Source organism: Schistocerca gregaria, chromosome 2, assembly GCF_023897955.1.
Source record: "Schistocerca gregaria isolate iqSchGreg1 chromosome 2, iqSchGreg1.2, whole genome shotgun sequence".
NCBI classification, from domain to species: Eukaryota; Metazoa; Arthropoda; class Insecta; order Orthoptera; family Acrididae; genus Schistocerca; species Schistocerca gregaria.
The window spans coordinates 41,394,343-41,410,743 of record NC_064921.1 but is presented as its reverse complement, the minus strand read 5'-3'; the positions used below and the strand labels follow the sequence as shown (position 1 = coordinate 41,410,743).

Here is a 16,401-nt window from a genome sequence, read left to right as displayed (position 1 = left end):
TGTTTAGCACTCCCTCTTTGAGGTTTTTCTGTATCTGCCACTGCCCAATATTGCTATTCAATACTACCTTCCTTAATGCCTGACTGACTCCAAATTTACAATCTTCTTCCAGGTAATCATGACAGCTATATCCTCACCCACAATTAGTTTTCCTTTGAAGGGATCACCTACAGCTAAATCCAGGGTTCAGCAATGGGCACCTGCATGACCACATTGTATGCCAGCCAGAATCCCAAAACCCTCCTCTGGTTCAGATTCATTATAGAATCCTCGTGACCTGGACCTGGTTCCTCCAGAAACTCAACACTTCACCTCAGTTCATTTCACCTGGTCCTCTTCAACCCAATGAGCTACCTTCCTAGGTGTTGCCCTCTACCTCAAGGATGGCTACAACGCTACCTCTGTTCACATTATACCTGCCAATCATCAACAGTGCCTCCACTTCGAGAGCTGCCACCCATTCCATACCAAGAAATCCTTTCCATACAGCCTAATTTACCAGGACCATCACATCTGTAGTAGAGAGCAGTCCCTCTCCAAAAATGCCAAGGGTCTCACTGATATCATTACAGACTTAAATTACCCTCTCAATGTTGTTCTGATATAGAGTTACTCTGCCTTGTCTCTCCAGTTCACTACCAGCTCCCATGACCCACTGTCCAGCCACAAAGGAGCACTGCTCTCGTGACTCATTAACACCTCAGATTAGAACACCTGAAACACGTTCTCTGACAGGGTTTTGACTACCTCTCGCCATGCCCTAATGTAAGGAATATTGTACCCATTATCCTCACCACACTGTGGTATTGCCCACTCATCATACTTATGCAATATCCTTATCCATCCCTACTCCACCTCTGCTCCCAACCCTTTGCTTCACGACATATCCTGGCAACAGCCTGTGCCATACATCTGCCACCACTACCTACTCCAGTCCTGTTACAGATGTCTCCTATTCCATCAAGTACAAGACTAACAGTAAAGGAATCATGTGATTTACAAACTAAGCTGCAACCACTGTGCTGCTTTCTACATAGCATGACAACTAACAGCCTGTGTGATCACATGAATGGCTGCTGCCAAACTGTGTCCAAGATACAGTTGTGCTGAACACTCCACCAAACATGATGGACCTCTCTTCAATAACTACTTCGCAGCCTGCACCAACTGGGTCCTTCCTGCCGACAACAGCTTTTCTGAACTGCAGTAGGAACTCTCCCTACAACCCTCTCAAATGGCCTGACCATCAAATTACCCATCTCTGGCAGCAATCTCTCCTTGCACAATGTCTTCTACCTGTTTAAATTCTGTCTGTTAATAGCCCTTAGGAATCTAGTCTTGTGCAACCATATTAACCAGTCCCAAACCTCCTTGCAATACTACCTCTCCCTTTGTCAAATTATCCTGCTCTGCAATACCTCACTTCTGCATCGCATCTTCAAGATTGAAACCCTTCCTCTCCAGGAACTGGAGCAGTGTGCACTATGGCACCTTAAAAAAGCTCACTGACCAATTCACTTCCTACTCCCATCTCAGACTGCTACAATGTAACAACTCTAAAAGAGCCACCAAAGCTCCCCTGCATTCCCTCATAGCTGACAACCCCTCTGTTGCAGACCTACTACATTTACCTCACCCTCAGGAACTCCTCCCACAACCATACAGAATCCAGATTTGAAACACAGTCATGAATCTGTCCTCCAAAAGGCACAATCCCACAGAAGTATCAGTCCTTTCCAAAGGGTTTCCATATTGCCCCACTTCCAAATTCAATCATGCTGGACTAGTTACAGGCCTTCTCACCTTCTCCCAGTACCTACAGTGGAAAAACCTTTTTGCTACCAATCCTATCACTCATACTCAATCCAAAACAAATATAGAACACTGACTGACTCAGTTCACTCTTCCATCCCATCATAACGCACCCTCACTGCCCCCACATGAGCCCCTCTTAACATTTCAGAATTGTATAATCTTGAAACTTTCCTCACAATCGTTCCCCAAATACCTCAACATGGAAATCAACATTACATCTGCAAAAAGAACTGCAAATACACAATCTAAAAACTGATCTCAATCTTATAGTCCTACCTGCTGACAATGGCTACACCACTGTGGTTGTGAACCACCGGAATTACCTGGTGAAGGGACTCCACCAGTTGTCACAATCATCCAAGTCCAGAAATCCAGCAGGATCTCCCATCCCTCCTCAAATTCTTACGTGCATTCCACAACTTCTCCTGTGGCTCCATATCTCCACTCACACAACTCCCCAAGCTCCTACAGACTACATGCTTCCTGAAGTCCATAAATCCAGACACCCAGGATGCCCCATTCTAGCCAGTTACTGCACCCCCACAGAGAGAGGCTACCAACTACCAACAACATCTCCACCACATCAACTGCAACCCATTCCATACCAATAAGTTCCTTTCATACAGCCTAGCCACCCAAGGTTGCCACATAAAATATTCTTAAGTTCTCACTGTGGTCTTTGTAGAGTGAAATTACACTCCTAACACTCCTTTGTCTGCCTCTGCTCCGCCACTGCTCACAATCACTTGCTTCAGGGCTCATATCGCTGTAATAGCGTAAGATGCAGACCTGTTCCATACACCACCACCTCCCTTCTCCCCGTTACCACCTACCACCCACTTTAATCCTATTACAGACATCTCATATCCCGTGAAAGGCAACAGCCATGTGATCTACAAACTAAGTTGTGATTGCTTTGCTGCCCTTCTACGTGGGCATGACAACTAAAAATTTGTCTGTCCGCATGAATGACATCTGAACCACCCAATTGCTGAACATGTTGCCAAACATGATGCACTTCACTTCAATTACTGCTTCACAGCCTATGCGATCAACATCCTTCCTACCCAGCTTTCCTCGACTGTGCAGGTGGTAATTCTGCCTACAACACATCCTCTGTTCTCTGCAACTCCCTGGCGACAACCTTCGCTAGTCCCAATCCTCCACCTAACTATCCCTTCCCTGCTCCCACTAGCGTTTTTCCAATCTTTACTCCTCTCTCCTTCCTTCCCACAGCACAGTCCAGGCTCTGCTTTCAGTGGCCTTATCCTGGCTGCAACACGTCCCTGCATGCTCACACAGGCAGTACAACACCTTGCCTAACTCCTACCCTGTTATCCCTCTGCCTACTTGCCTGATGATGCCTTCTTACCCCACCACACATCCTGAATTGCTGCTCATGTCAGACACAGTTCAAGTTCACAGTCGGGCTACACTGATTGAAGACAGTGGCCACGTGTGTGTGCATTGTGCTTGTGTAATGTGTGTTCTTTTTATTACGCCTGTTGCGACTCGACACCTCCCCTATGTGTTGAGTAGCCCTCTTCATATTCCTTTCCCCTTTTAACTTTCCCTTCTTTGCTTAGTACAGGATTGCAGTATGCTCTCTTGATATTGAAAGAGATGCTTCTTTTCTCCCCAAAGATCTCTTTGATTTTTCTACAGGTGGTATCTATCTTTTCCCTAGTTATGTATGCTTCTACAGCCTTAGATTTGTTTTCTAGCTCTTTGTGGTAAGATATTCCACACTTTCTGTCAATCTCATTTTTATGTGTCTTTACTCCTTTTTTCCTGCTACATTTTCATATTTAATATAGGATCAAACAACCAGAGTTATCTCAGTTTACACCAAGCTTTTACAAATTTCACACAGCATGTAGTCTGTAACAATACTGGGTCTACAAAAATGATAGTTCTCCAAGAAAAAGTTTCACAAGAGAGACAGAAAGGGACACAATGTGCAACAATAACAAAATTTTGATATCTAAATGAAAAAATGAAATATGAGATAAGTATCAAGTCATTAATAGGAACTGGAAGATGAATTTTCTATGAATACAGAATAAAAAAGTTTTCACATAATTTAACAGTTAAAAATCTTATATCTTTACCTTTAACATCTATTCCATTGAAATAAACATATATTCGATGCTTGCCAGCTTGTTGTGGTACAAATGAAACTCTGTAGATAGAATTTCCAAGGTTTTCAATTCTATGTGGTACAGACCGACCACCTGACACTATATCCAAGCAGATATTTCCAAGACCTCCAGTGCGGGTAGCATCCACAGTAAAACTGAATGGTTGACCAGGATTAGCTCCCTCGAGCCCATGGAGCTAGCAACAACAAAAAGTGTTTTATGAAAATTAAGGTTGTAGAAACTACTTAAGGAGAAACAGTTCTGAGTTCCAACATTTATTAAGTGTTACATGTGATCAGTATGATAACTGTTAGTCCCAAAAATTTCAAAATTTGCTCTAGGTCTTTATTCATTTACTTAATTATAGTGACATAAATATTCTGAAGAAATATCTGTGCAAGAGTAACAGCCCACATAGCTAGCAACAACAAAATGTGTTTTATGAAAATAACGGCTGTACAAACTACTTATTCAGAAACACTACTGTATTTGCATGTTTTAAAATACCACAATTCTAAGTGTCAAACAATGGAAAATCCATGATGGAATGTAACAACATTATGAAAACGAAAGATGCTGCTGACCATACAGCGGAGATGTTGATCGCAGATATGCAAAACAAAAAGACTGTTACAAATAGAACTTGGGTTAACAAGTTTCCTCCATCAATTGTAAGAGTCTATGCAGAAACTGAGATGCTATGATATAGCATCTCCACTATAAGAAACTGGAGAAAATTTATTCAGTGCCAGCCATACACAATGCACAACAACTGGAGCTACAGATATCATGCCATTTTCTGTATCTTCATGGACTCTTATGATCGATGGAGGAAACTTTGTTGACCCAAGTTCTATTTGTGACAGTCTTTTTGTTGTGCCTATCTGCAAGTCAGCATCTCTGTTGTTTGGTGAGTAGCATATTTCTTTTTCATAGTATTGTTACAACTCTAAGTGTAATGCATAAGAGAGTTCTAGCATCTATTAAGTGCTATGTGTGTAACTGCCCAGTCCAAATAGTTTCAAAATTTGCTCTTTGTCTTTATTTATTTATTTAATTACAGTGACATAAATAATTCTGAAAAAATATCTGTGCAAGAGTAATCATAAACACAATAAAACAAACTTAGTATTAAGAAAACAGTCTTAATAGCGTTTTTTATTTATTTAGTGCCAACCAGTTTCAGCCCATCACAGCGGCCATTATCAGGGCAGACGTACTGTGAAATTACAATATATATCTTAGACAAAATGAATGACAACCATCTTATAAGAGTGTTTGTTGTTGTTGTTGCGGTCTTCAGTCCTGAGACTCGTTTGATGCAGCTCTCCATGCTACTCTATCCTGTGCAAGCTTCTTCATTTCCCAGTACCTACTGCAACCTACATCCTTCTTAATCTGCTTAGTGTATTCATCTCTTGGTCTCCCTCTACTATTTTTACCCTCCACGTTGCCCTCCAATACTAAATTGGTGATCCCTTGATGCCTCAGAACATGTCCTACGAACCGATCCATTCTTCGGGTCAAGTTGTGCCACAAACTTCTCTTCTCCCCAATCCTATTCAATACTTCATCATTAGTTGTGTGATCTGCCCATCTAATCTTCAGCATTCTTCTGTAGCACCACATTTCGAAAGATTCTATTCTCTTCTTGTCCAAACTATTTATCGTCCATGTTTCACTTCCATACATGGCTACACTCCATACAAATACTTTCAGAAATGACTTCCTGACACTTAAATCTATACTCGATGTTAACAAATTTCTCTTCTTCAGAAACGTTTTCCTTGCCATTGCCAGTATACATTTTATATCCTCTCTACTTTGACATTCATCAGTTATTTTGCTCCCCAAACAGCAAAACTCCTTTACTACTTTAAGTGTCTCATTTCCTAATCTAATTCCCTCAGCATCACCCAACTTAGTTTGACTACATTCCATTATCCTTGTTTTGCTTTTGTTGGTGTTCATCTTATATCTTCCTTTCAAGACACTGTCCTTTCCATTCAACTGCTCTTCCAAGTCCTTTGCTGTCTCTGACAGAATTACAATGTCATCGGCAAACCTCAGAGTTTTTATTTCTTCTCCGTGGATTATAATACCTACTCTGAATTTTTCTTTTGTTTCCTTTACTGCTTGCTCAATATACAGATTGAATAACATCGGCAAGAGGCTACAAACCTGTCTTACTCCCTTCCCAACCACTGCTTCCCTTTCATGTCGCTCGACTCTTGTAACTGCCATCCGGTTTCTGTACAAATTGTAAATAGCCTTTCTCTCCCTGTATTTTACCCCCGCCACCTTTAGAATTTGAAAGAGAGTATTCCAGTCAACATTGTCAAAAGCTTTCTCTAAGTCTACAAATGCTAGAAAAGTAGTTTTGCCTTTCCTTAATCTTTCTTCTAAGATAACTCGTAGGGTCAGTATTGACTCACGTGTTCCAGTATATCTATGGAATCCAAACTGATCTTCCCCGAGGTCGGCTTCTACTAGTTTTTCCATTCGTCTGTAAAGAATTCATGTTAGTATTTTGCAGCTGTGGCTTATTAAACTGATTGTTCGCTAATTTTCACATCTGTAAACGCCTGATTTCTTTGGGATTGGAATTATTATATTCTTCTAGAAGTCTGAGGATATTTCGCCTGTTTCATACATCTTGCTCACCAGATGGTAGAGTTTTGTCGAGACTGGCTATCCCAAGGCCGTCAGTAGTTCCAATGGAATGTTGTTTACTCCAGGGGCCTTGTTTCGACTCAGGTCTTTCAGTGCTCTGTCAAACTCTTCACGCAATATCATATCTCCCATTCCATCTTCATCTACATCCTCTTCCATTTCCATATTGTCCTCAAGTGCATCGCCCTTGTATAGACCCTCAATATACTCCTTCCACCTTTCTGCTTTCCCTTCTTTGCTTAGAACTGGGTTTCCATCTGAGCTCTTTATGTTCATACAAGTGGTTCTCTTATCTCCAAAGGTCTCCTTAATTTTCCTGTAGGCAGTATCTATCTTACCCCTAATGAGATAAGCCTCTACATCCTTACATTTGTCATCTAGCCATACCTGCTTAGCCATTTTGCACTTCCTGTCGATCTCATTTTTGAGACGTTTGTATTCATTTTTGTCTGCTTCATTTACTGCATTTTTATATTTTCTCCTTTCATCAATTAAATTCAATATTTCTTCTGTTACTCAAGGATTTCTACTAGCCCTCGTCTTTTTACCTACTTGATCCTCTGCTGCCTTCACTACTTCATCCCTCAAAGCTACCCATTCTTCTTCTACTGTATTTCTTTCCCCCATACCTGTCAGTTGTTCCCTTATGCTCTCCCTGAAACTCTGTACAACCTCTGGTTCTTTCAGTTTATCCAGGTCCCATCCTCTTAATTTCCCACCTTTTTGCAGTTTCTTCAGTTTTAATCTACAGGTCATAACCAATAGATTGTGGTCAGAGTCCGCATCTGCCCATGGAAATGTCTTACAATTTAAAACCTGGTTCCTAAATCTCTGTCTTACCGTTAATAATAGATCTGATACCTTTTAGTATCTCCGGGCTTCTTCCATGTATACAACCTTCTTTCATGATTCTTAAACCAAGTGTTAGCTATGGTTAAGTTGTGCTCTGTGCAAAATTCTACCAGGCGGCATCCTCTTTCATTTATTAGCCCCAATCCATATTCACCTACTATGTTTCCTTCTCTCCCTTTTCGTACACTCGAATTCCAGTCACCCATGACTATTAAATTTTCATCTCCCTTCACTGTTGTTGTTGTGGTCTTCAGTCCTGAGACTGGTTTGATGCAGCTCTCCATGCTACTCTATCCTGTGCAAGCTTCTTCATCTCCCAGTACCTACTGCAACCTACATCCTTCTGAATCTGCTTAGTGTACTCATCTCTCGGTTTCCCTCTACGATTTTTACCCTCCACACTGCCCTCCAATGCTAAATTTGTGATCCCTTGATGCCTCAAAACATGTCCTACCAACCGATCCCTTCTTCTAGTCAAGTTGTGCCACAAACTTCTCTTCTACCCAATCCTATTCAATACCTCCTCATTAGTTACGTGATCTATCCACCTTATCTTCAGTATTCTTCTGTAGCACCACATTTCAAAAGCTTCTATTCTCTTCTTGTCCAAACTAGTTATCGTCCATGTTTCACTTCCATACATGGCTACCCTCCAAACAAATATTTTCAGAAATGACTTCCTGACACTTAAATCTATATTCGATGTTAACAAATTTCTCTTCTTCAGAAACGCTTTCCTTGCCATTGCCAGTCTACATTTTATATCCTCTCTACTTCGACCATCATCAGTTATTTTACTTCCTAGATAGCAAAACTCCTTTACTACTTTAAGTGTCTCATTTCCTAATCTAATTCCCTCAGCATCACCCGATTTAATTGGACTACATTCCATTATCCTCGTTTTGCTTTTGTTGATGTTCATCTTATATCCTCCTTTCAAGACACTGTCCATTCCGTTCAACTGCTCTTCCAAGTCCTTTGCCGTCTCTGACAGAATTACAATGTCATCGGCGAACCTCAAAGTTTTTACCTAGTCTCCATGAATTTTAATACCTACTCCAAATTTTTCTTTTGTTTCCTTTACTGCTTGCTCAATATACAGATTGAATAACATCGGGGAGAGGCTACAACCCTGTCTCACTCCTTTCCCAACCACTGCATCCCTTTCATGCCCCTCGACTCTTATGACTGCCATCTGGTTTCTGTACAAATTGTAAATAGCCTTCCGCTCCCTGTATTTTACCCCTGCCACCTTTAGAATTTGAAAAAGAGTATTCCAGTCAACATTGTCAAAAGCTTTCTCTAAGTCTACAAATGCTAGGAATGTAGGTTTGCCTTTTCTTAATCTAGCTTCTAAGATAACTCGTAAGTTCAGTATTGCCTCACGTGTTCCAACATTTCGACGGAATCCAAACTGATCCTCCCCGAGGTCTGCATCTACCAGTTTTTCCATTCGTCTGTAAAGAATTCGTGTTAGTATTTTGCAGCTGTGACTTATTAAACTGATAGTTCGGTAATTTTCACATCTGTCAGCACCTGCTTTCTTTGGGATTGGAATTATTATATTCTTCTTGAAGTCTGAGGGTATTTCACCTGTCTCATACATCTTGCTCACCAGCTGGTAGAGTTTTGTCAGGACTGGCTCTCCCAAGGCCGTCAGTAGTTCTAATGGAATGTTGTCTACTCCGGGGGCCTTGTTTCGACTCAGGTCTTTCAGTGCTCTGTCAAACTCTTCACGCAGTATCGTATCTCCCATTTCGTCTTCATCTGCATCCTCTTCCATTTCCATAACATTGTCCTCAAGTACATCGCCCTTGTATAGACCCTCTATATACTCCTTCCACCTTTCTGCTTTCCCTTCTTTGGTTAGAACTGGGTTTCCATCTGAGCTCTTAATATTCATACAAGTGGTCCCCTTTTCTCCAAAGGTCTCTTTAATTTTCCTGTAGGCAGTATCTATCTTACCCCTAGTGAGATAAGCCTCTACATCCTTACATTTGTCCTCTAGCCATCCCTGTTTAGACATTTTGCACTTCCTGTCGATCACATTTTTGAGACGCTTGTATTTCTTTTTGCCTGCTTCATTTACTGCATTTTTATATTTTCTCCTTTCATCAATTAAATTCAATATTTCTTCTGTTACCCAAGGATTTCTAGCAGCCCTCGTCTTTTTACCTACTTTATCCTCTGCTGCCTTCACTACTTCATCCCTCAGAGCTACCCATTCTTCTTCTACTGTATTTCTTTCCCCTATTCCTGTCAATTGTTCCCTTATGCTCTCCCTGAAACTCTGTACAACCTCTGGTTCTTTCAGTTTATCCAGGTCCCATCTCCTTAATTTCCCACATTTTTGCATTTTCTTCAGTTTTAATCTACAGGTCATAACCAATAGATCGTGGTCAGAGTCCACATCTGCCCCTGGAAATGTCTTACAACTTAAAACCTGGTTCCTAAATCTCTGTCTTACCATTATATAATCTATCTGATACCTTTTAGTATCTCCAGGGTTCTTCCACGTATACAACCTTATTTCATGATTCTTAAACCAAGTGTTACCTATGACTAAGTTGTGCTCTGTACAAAATTCTACTAGGCGGCTTCCTCTTTCATTTCTTAGCCCCAATCCATATTCACCTACTATGTTTCCTTCTCTTCCTTTTCCTACACTCGAATTCCAGTCACCCATTACTATTAAATTTTCGTCTCCCTTCACTATCTGAATAATTTCTTTTATTTCATCGTACATTTCTTCAATTTCTTCATCATCTGCAGAGCTAGTTGGCATATAAACTTGTACTACTGTAGTAGGTGTGGGCTTCGTATCTATCTTGGCCACAATAATGCGTTCACTATGCTGTTTGTAGTAGCTTACCCGCATTCTTATTTTCCTATTCATTATTAAACCTACTCCTGCATTACCCCTATTTGATTTTGTGTTTATAACCCTGTAATCACCTGACCAGAAGTCTTGTTCCTCCTGCCACCGAACTTCACTAATTCCCACTATATCTAACTTTAACCTATCCATTTCCCTTTTTAAATTTTCTAACCTGCCTGCCCGATTAAGGGATCTAACTAATTAATGGAAAATCTCATATAAAGATGTGAAACAATTACTAACAAAGAGATAGAGGGGCTGGCCAGTACTTACCTCAGCTCAGTACAGCCAATAGAACCACAAAAAACAACCGAAAATTTAAGTTCCTAGCTTTCGGAACAAATGTTCCTTCATCAGGGAGGAGAGAGGGGAAAGAAAGGGAAGAAGGGAAAGTGTATTTAGTTACTCACAACCCAGGTTATGAAGCAACAGGGAAATGAAAACAGGGAAGGTAGCAAGGATGGAGGCATGATTGTCAGAGGGAAGCCAAAGATATTCTACTGTAGGTACTGTGCCAGCTTCATACCAAAGAGGATGCATACAGAAGTAAAGAGGTGTATAGTATAAAGATGTAGGATGAAAAGATGTATGAATGGCTAAAGAGGAAAGGGAAAGAGGAGAAGACTGAAAAGTAAATGGGAGTGAGGTTGTTTAACGTAGGTTCAGTCCAGTGTGATGGCGGGATGAAAGGATCCCTCTCTCCTCCAGAGACATCTGTTCTATCAAAAGGCTTAACCTTTAGCCCCACACCTAAATTCAACCACACTGCCCTTGTTAAAGATCTCCTCTCATTCACCTGGAACCTCAACTGGAAATATCACTTCACTACCCAAACACAGCCCCCAAATACTAGACCCAGTGTTGACCCTTGTCTAGAACAGTTCCGACCGCCTTCTCAAAGGTATCCTCCTCCCCTCCCCCAAAACCATCCCTTGCAGACATTTCAGGAATTCCTCACATCCAGTGTTGCCTCCCAGTCCTTCTTGAAGAACATCCCGACAAGCCCCAACAGCACCCCAGCTGAATCCTGTGCCATTAAGCAGCTGAAAGCAGACTGCTCTATTGTAATCCTTCTGGCAGATAAAGGCTCCACAACTGTGGTACTTGACCGTTTGGAGTATGTGGCAGAAGGACTGCGTCAACTCTCTGACACCTCAGCCTACAAAGCTGTTACCCAGGATCCCATTCCCTCCATCCAGACTGAGCTGCAGAAAATCCTAAAAATCCAAGGTCCCTCACAAGGCCTCACAACAGCTTCCATAGACTTACTCACCTGAGCCACGTACCACTACCTTCTACCTATTACCCAAAATCCACAAAGAGAGCCATCCTGGCCGTCCCATTGTAGCAGGCTTCAAAGCCCCAACAGAACGTATCTCAGCTCTGGTAGACCAACACCTCCAAGCTATCACCCGCAGACTCCCATCCTACATCAAGGACACAAACCACTTCCTAGAACGCCTCAAATCCATTCCCACTCCTCTCCCACCTGAAACCTTTCTTGTCACCATAGATGCTACATCCCTTTACACAAACATCCCACACACCCATGGTCTCTCTGCCCTTGAGCACTACCTCTCCCAACGCCCATCCGAAGATCTTCCAGAAACCTCGTTCCTTATCACACTTACCAACTTCATCCTCACCCATAATTACTTCAATTTTGAAGGCCAGACCTACAAACAAATCAGGGGAACTGCCATGGGAACCAGGATGACTCCATCCTATGCCAACCTCTTCATGGGCCGCATGGAGGAGGCTTTCCTGAAGACCCAACAGCTGCTTCCCCTGGCCTGGTATAGGTTTATAGATGACATCTTTGTGGTCTGGACTCATGGTGAAGAAACACTCCTTAATTTCCTCCATAACCTCAACTCCTTTTCGAATCTGAATTTCACCTGGTCCTTCTCCAAAACCCAAGCCACCTTCCTGGATGTTGACCTTCATCTTGTTGAAGCTCACATCCACACCTCTGTCCATATCAAACTCAACAACAAACAACAGTACCTTCACTTTGATAGCTGCCATCCATTCCACATCAAACGCTCCCTTCCCTACAGTCTAGGTATTCGTGCAAACATATCTGCTCCAGTGATGAATCCCTCAACAATTACACCAATAACCTGACCAATGCTTTCCTCTCCCGCAACTATCCTGCACACCTTGTCCACAAACAGATCTCCCGAGCAATACATTCCTCCCCGTCCAACAACAATATTCCTACCCTCAGACCACACAGAAGCATCCCCCTTGTCACCCAATATTATCCTGGCCTAGAATACATCAATAAATTACTCCACCAGGGATATGACTTTCTCAAGTCAACCCCTGAAATGAGATCATCCCTTGACAAAATTCTCCCCACACCACCCAGAGTTGTCTTTCGTCGTCCCCCTAACCTCCGTAACATCCTTGTTAAACCCTACAATATTCCCAGACTACCTTCTCTACCCAGCGGTTCCTACCCCTGTAACCGACCCCGCTGCAAAACCTGCCCCATGCATCCCCCCACAACCACCTACTCCAGCCCCGCTACAGGTAAAACATACACAATTCAAGGCACGGCCACATGTGAAGCTACACATGTCATTTATCAGCTGACATGTCTGCACATCACAGCCTTTTACATTGGTATGACAACAACTAAACTGGCTGAGCGCATGAACGGACACAGACGAACTGTCCGCCTAGGAGATGTCCAATACCCAGTAGCAGAGCATGCCCTCCAGCATAATTCTAGGGACCTAGGAACCTGCTACACCGTATGTGCCATTTGGCTTCTCCCACCCAACACCAGTCCCTCTGAACTGCGGAGATGGGAACTTGCACTCCAGCACATCCTTTCATCCCGCCATCCCCCTGGACTGAACCTACGTTAAACAACCTCACTCCCATTTACTTTTCAGTTTTCTCCTCTTTCCCTTTCCTCTTTAGCCATTCATGCATCTTTTCATCCTACATCTTTATACTATACACCTCTTTACTTCTGTATGCATCCTCTTTGGTTTGAAGCTGGCACAGTACCTACAGTAGAATATCTTTGGCTTCCCTCTGACAACCATGCCTCCATCCTTGCTACCTTCCCTGTTGCTTCATAACCTGGGTTGTGAGTAACTAAATCCACTTTCCCTTCTTCCCTTTCTTTCCCCTCTCTCCTCCCTGATGAAGGAACATTTATTCCGAAAGCTAGGAACTTAAATTTTCGGTTGTTTTTTGTGTTTCTATCTGCTGTACTGAGGTGAGGTAAGTACTGGCCAGCCCCTCTATCTCTTTGTTAGTAATTGTTTCGATTAAGGGATCTGACATTCCACACTCCGATCCGTAGAACGCCAGTTTTCTTTCTCCTGCTAACGACATCCTCTTGAGTAGTCCCCGCCCGGAGATCCGAATTGGGGACTATTTTACCTCCGGAATATTTTACCCAAGAGGACGCTTTCATCATTTAATCATACAGTAAAGCTGCATGCCCTTGGGAAAAATTACGGCCGTAGTTACCCCTTGCTTTCAGTCATTTGCAGTACCAGCACAGCAAAGCTGTTTTGGTTATTGTTACAAGGCCAGATCAGTCAATCATCAGACTGTTGCCCTTGCAACTACTGAAAAGGCTGCTGCCCCTCTTCAGGAACCACACGTTTGTCTGGCCTCTCAACAGATACCCCTCCGTAGTGGTTGCACCTACGGTACGGCTATCTGTATCGCTGAAGCACGCAAGCCTCCCCACCAATGGCAAGGTCCATGGTTCATGGGGGGGGGGGGGCTTTTAAGAGTGGATAACATAAATATAATGTTTTACCCGCTGTTTGACTGCTGGTGGCATCATGCCTACCAAGGTGTGGCAGGAGACTGTAAAGAATCTACCTTATGCCTGGGTTTATATAGCAAGCTATGAGCACATGAACATAAGCACACCTCCAGCGGTGACCAATGGTAGACATCTAGGCTTAAAAATTGAAGTATAAATACATTTTGTGTGAAGTTTACAATTTAAAGAAATCATGTGTGAAGTTAACAATTTAAAGAAATCGTGTTCATTTTTAAAAAACCCTGTTTTATAAAAAATATAAAAAAGTATGTGAAACAACTTTTCAATGTTAAATTTATAAAAGAATGTTAGCAAGTTACCTTATCTTCATTCGTAATATACTATGGGGGAAGGAAACAATTTCCTGTCTGTATACTATTTTATATATATGAAAAAAACTTTTCTGTAAAAAATAGTTATGAAGTTGCAACAGGTATACATAATGTTGCTATAACAATAAATGCTAGATTTGCTACATTAGATATTAAAAACTTATACACCAACATCCCGGTGACAGAAACAATTGAAATAATTAGAGAAAAATTCTTGCGTCATAACATGCTTAATAATAGCGAATTGACCTCCTTGAGGTTATATTAGGTTTCAATGACTATTCCTCTAACAATCAAATATATCAACAAAAGGCTGGCCTAGCTATGGGCAACTCATTACGAAGAACCTTAGCCGACATCTTTGTCAATAATAAGGAAGTCAGATTTTTTAGAGACCATCCACACATATATAGTACAAATGACATGTTGATGATATTTTAATATTATTTGATGATACGATGGATGAAATAAATAATCTGATGGATATGCTGAATGATATACACCTGAAACTTAGTTTTACAGTCGAACATGAACAACAAAAGACTATAAATTATTTGGACCTCACCATCTCCAATGTTAATGGACAACATATGTTTTATATCTACAGTAAACCTACCACAAGAGATGCTATTATTCATGCTAGATCATGCCATCCTAACATATATAAAAGAGCTTTGTTCTTTTTCATGTTAAATAAACTGAATAGAGTACCACTAGCACCAAATCAAAGAAAGAAAGAAATTAATATATTGTAGCAAATAGCGATAACTAATGGATATGAATCAACTAGAGTAGAGACACTACTATGTAAAATACAGGCAAGTCAACCTCAGCGACCCGAGAAGAGGATTTTTTCGAAAATGCAATATATGGGTAACATATCTGATAAAGTGAATAGACTTTTTAGAAACTCAGACATCACAATGGCTTTCTCCTCAAACACCCCTGGCAATAGTTTAAGACATAGTACAGAAGATTCTGAAAGTAGGATACTCACCACACTGGGAGTCTAGAAACGGTTACAGAACGTTCTGTTACAGAACGTATCTCTGCCTACGTAGATCAACACCTTCAACCCATTACATGCAGTCTCCCATCCTTCATCAAAGACGCCAACCACTTTCTCAAATGGCTGGAATCCTTACCCAATCTGTTACCCCCAGAAACCATCCTTGAAAACATTCATGCCAATTCCTTATACACAAATATCCCGCATGTCCAGGGCCTCTCTACGATGGAGCACTTCCTTTCACGCCGATCACCTGCCACCCTACCTAAAACCTCTTTCCTCATTACTTTAGCCAGCTTCATCCTGACCCACAACTTCTTCACTTTCGAAGGCCAGACATACCAACAATTAAAGGGAACAGCCATGGGTACCAGGATGGCTCCCTCATATGCCAACCTATTCATGAGTCGCTTAGAGGGAGCCTTCTTGGTTACCCAGGCCTGCCAACCCAAAGTTTGGTACAGATTTATTGAAGACATCTTCATGATCTGGACTCACAGTGAAGAACAACTCCAGAATTTCCTATCTAACCTCAACTCCTTTGGTTCCATCAGATTCACCTGGTCCTACTCCAAATCCCATGCCACTTTCCTCAACGTTGACCTCCATCTGTCCAATGGCCAGCTTCACACATCCGTTCACATCAAACCCAACAACAAGCAACAGTACCTCCATTATGACAGCTGCCACCCATTCCGTATCAAACGGTCCCTTCCCTACAGCCTAGGTCTTCGTGGTAAACGAATCTGCTCCAGTCCTGAATCCCTGAACCATTACACCAACGACCTAAAAACAGCTTTCGCATCCCACAACTACCCTCCCGACCTGGTACAGAAGCAAATAACCAGAGCCACTTCCTCATCCCCCCACACCCAGAACCTCCCACAGAAGAATCCCCC

The 16,401-nt window shown here is 41.9% G+C and overlaps 1 protein-coding gene across 1 annotated transcript in view; it reads right to left on the bottom strand.

The window, feature by feature from the left end:
- The window catches only part of LOC126336284 (filamin-A), a 1,048,954-nt gene that overhangs the window by 511,800 nt on the left and 520,753 nt on the right, over positions 1-16,401 (bottom strand). The window contains 1 exon segment of the mRNA XM_049999806.1: positions 3,927-4,152. Within this exon segment, the coding sequence (XP_049855763.1) occupies positions 3,927-4,152 (226 nt within the window).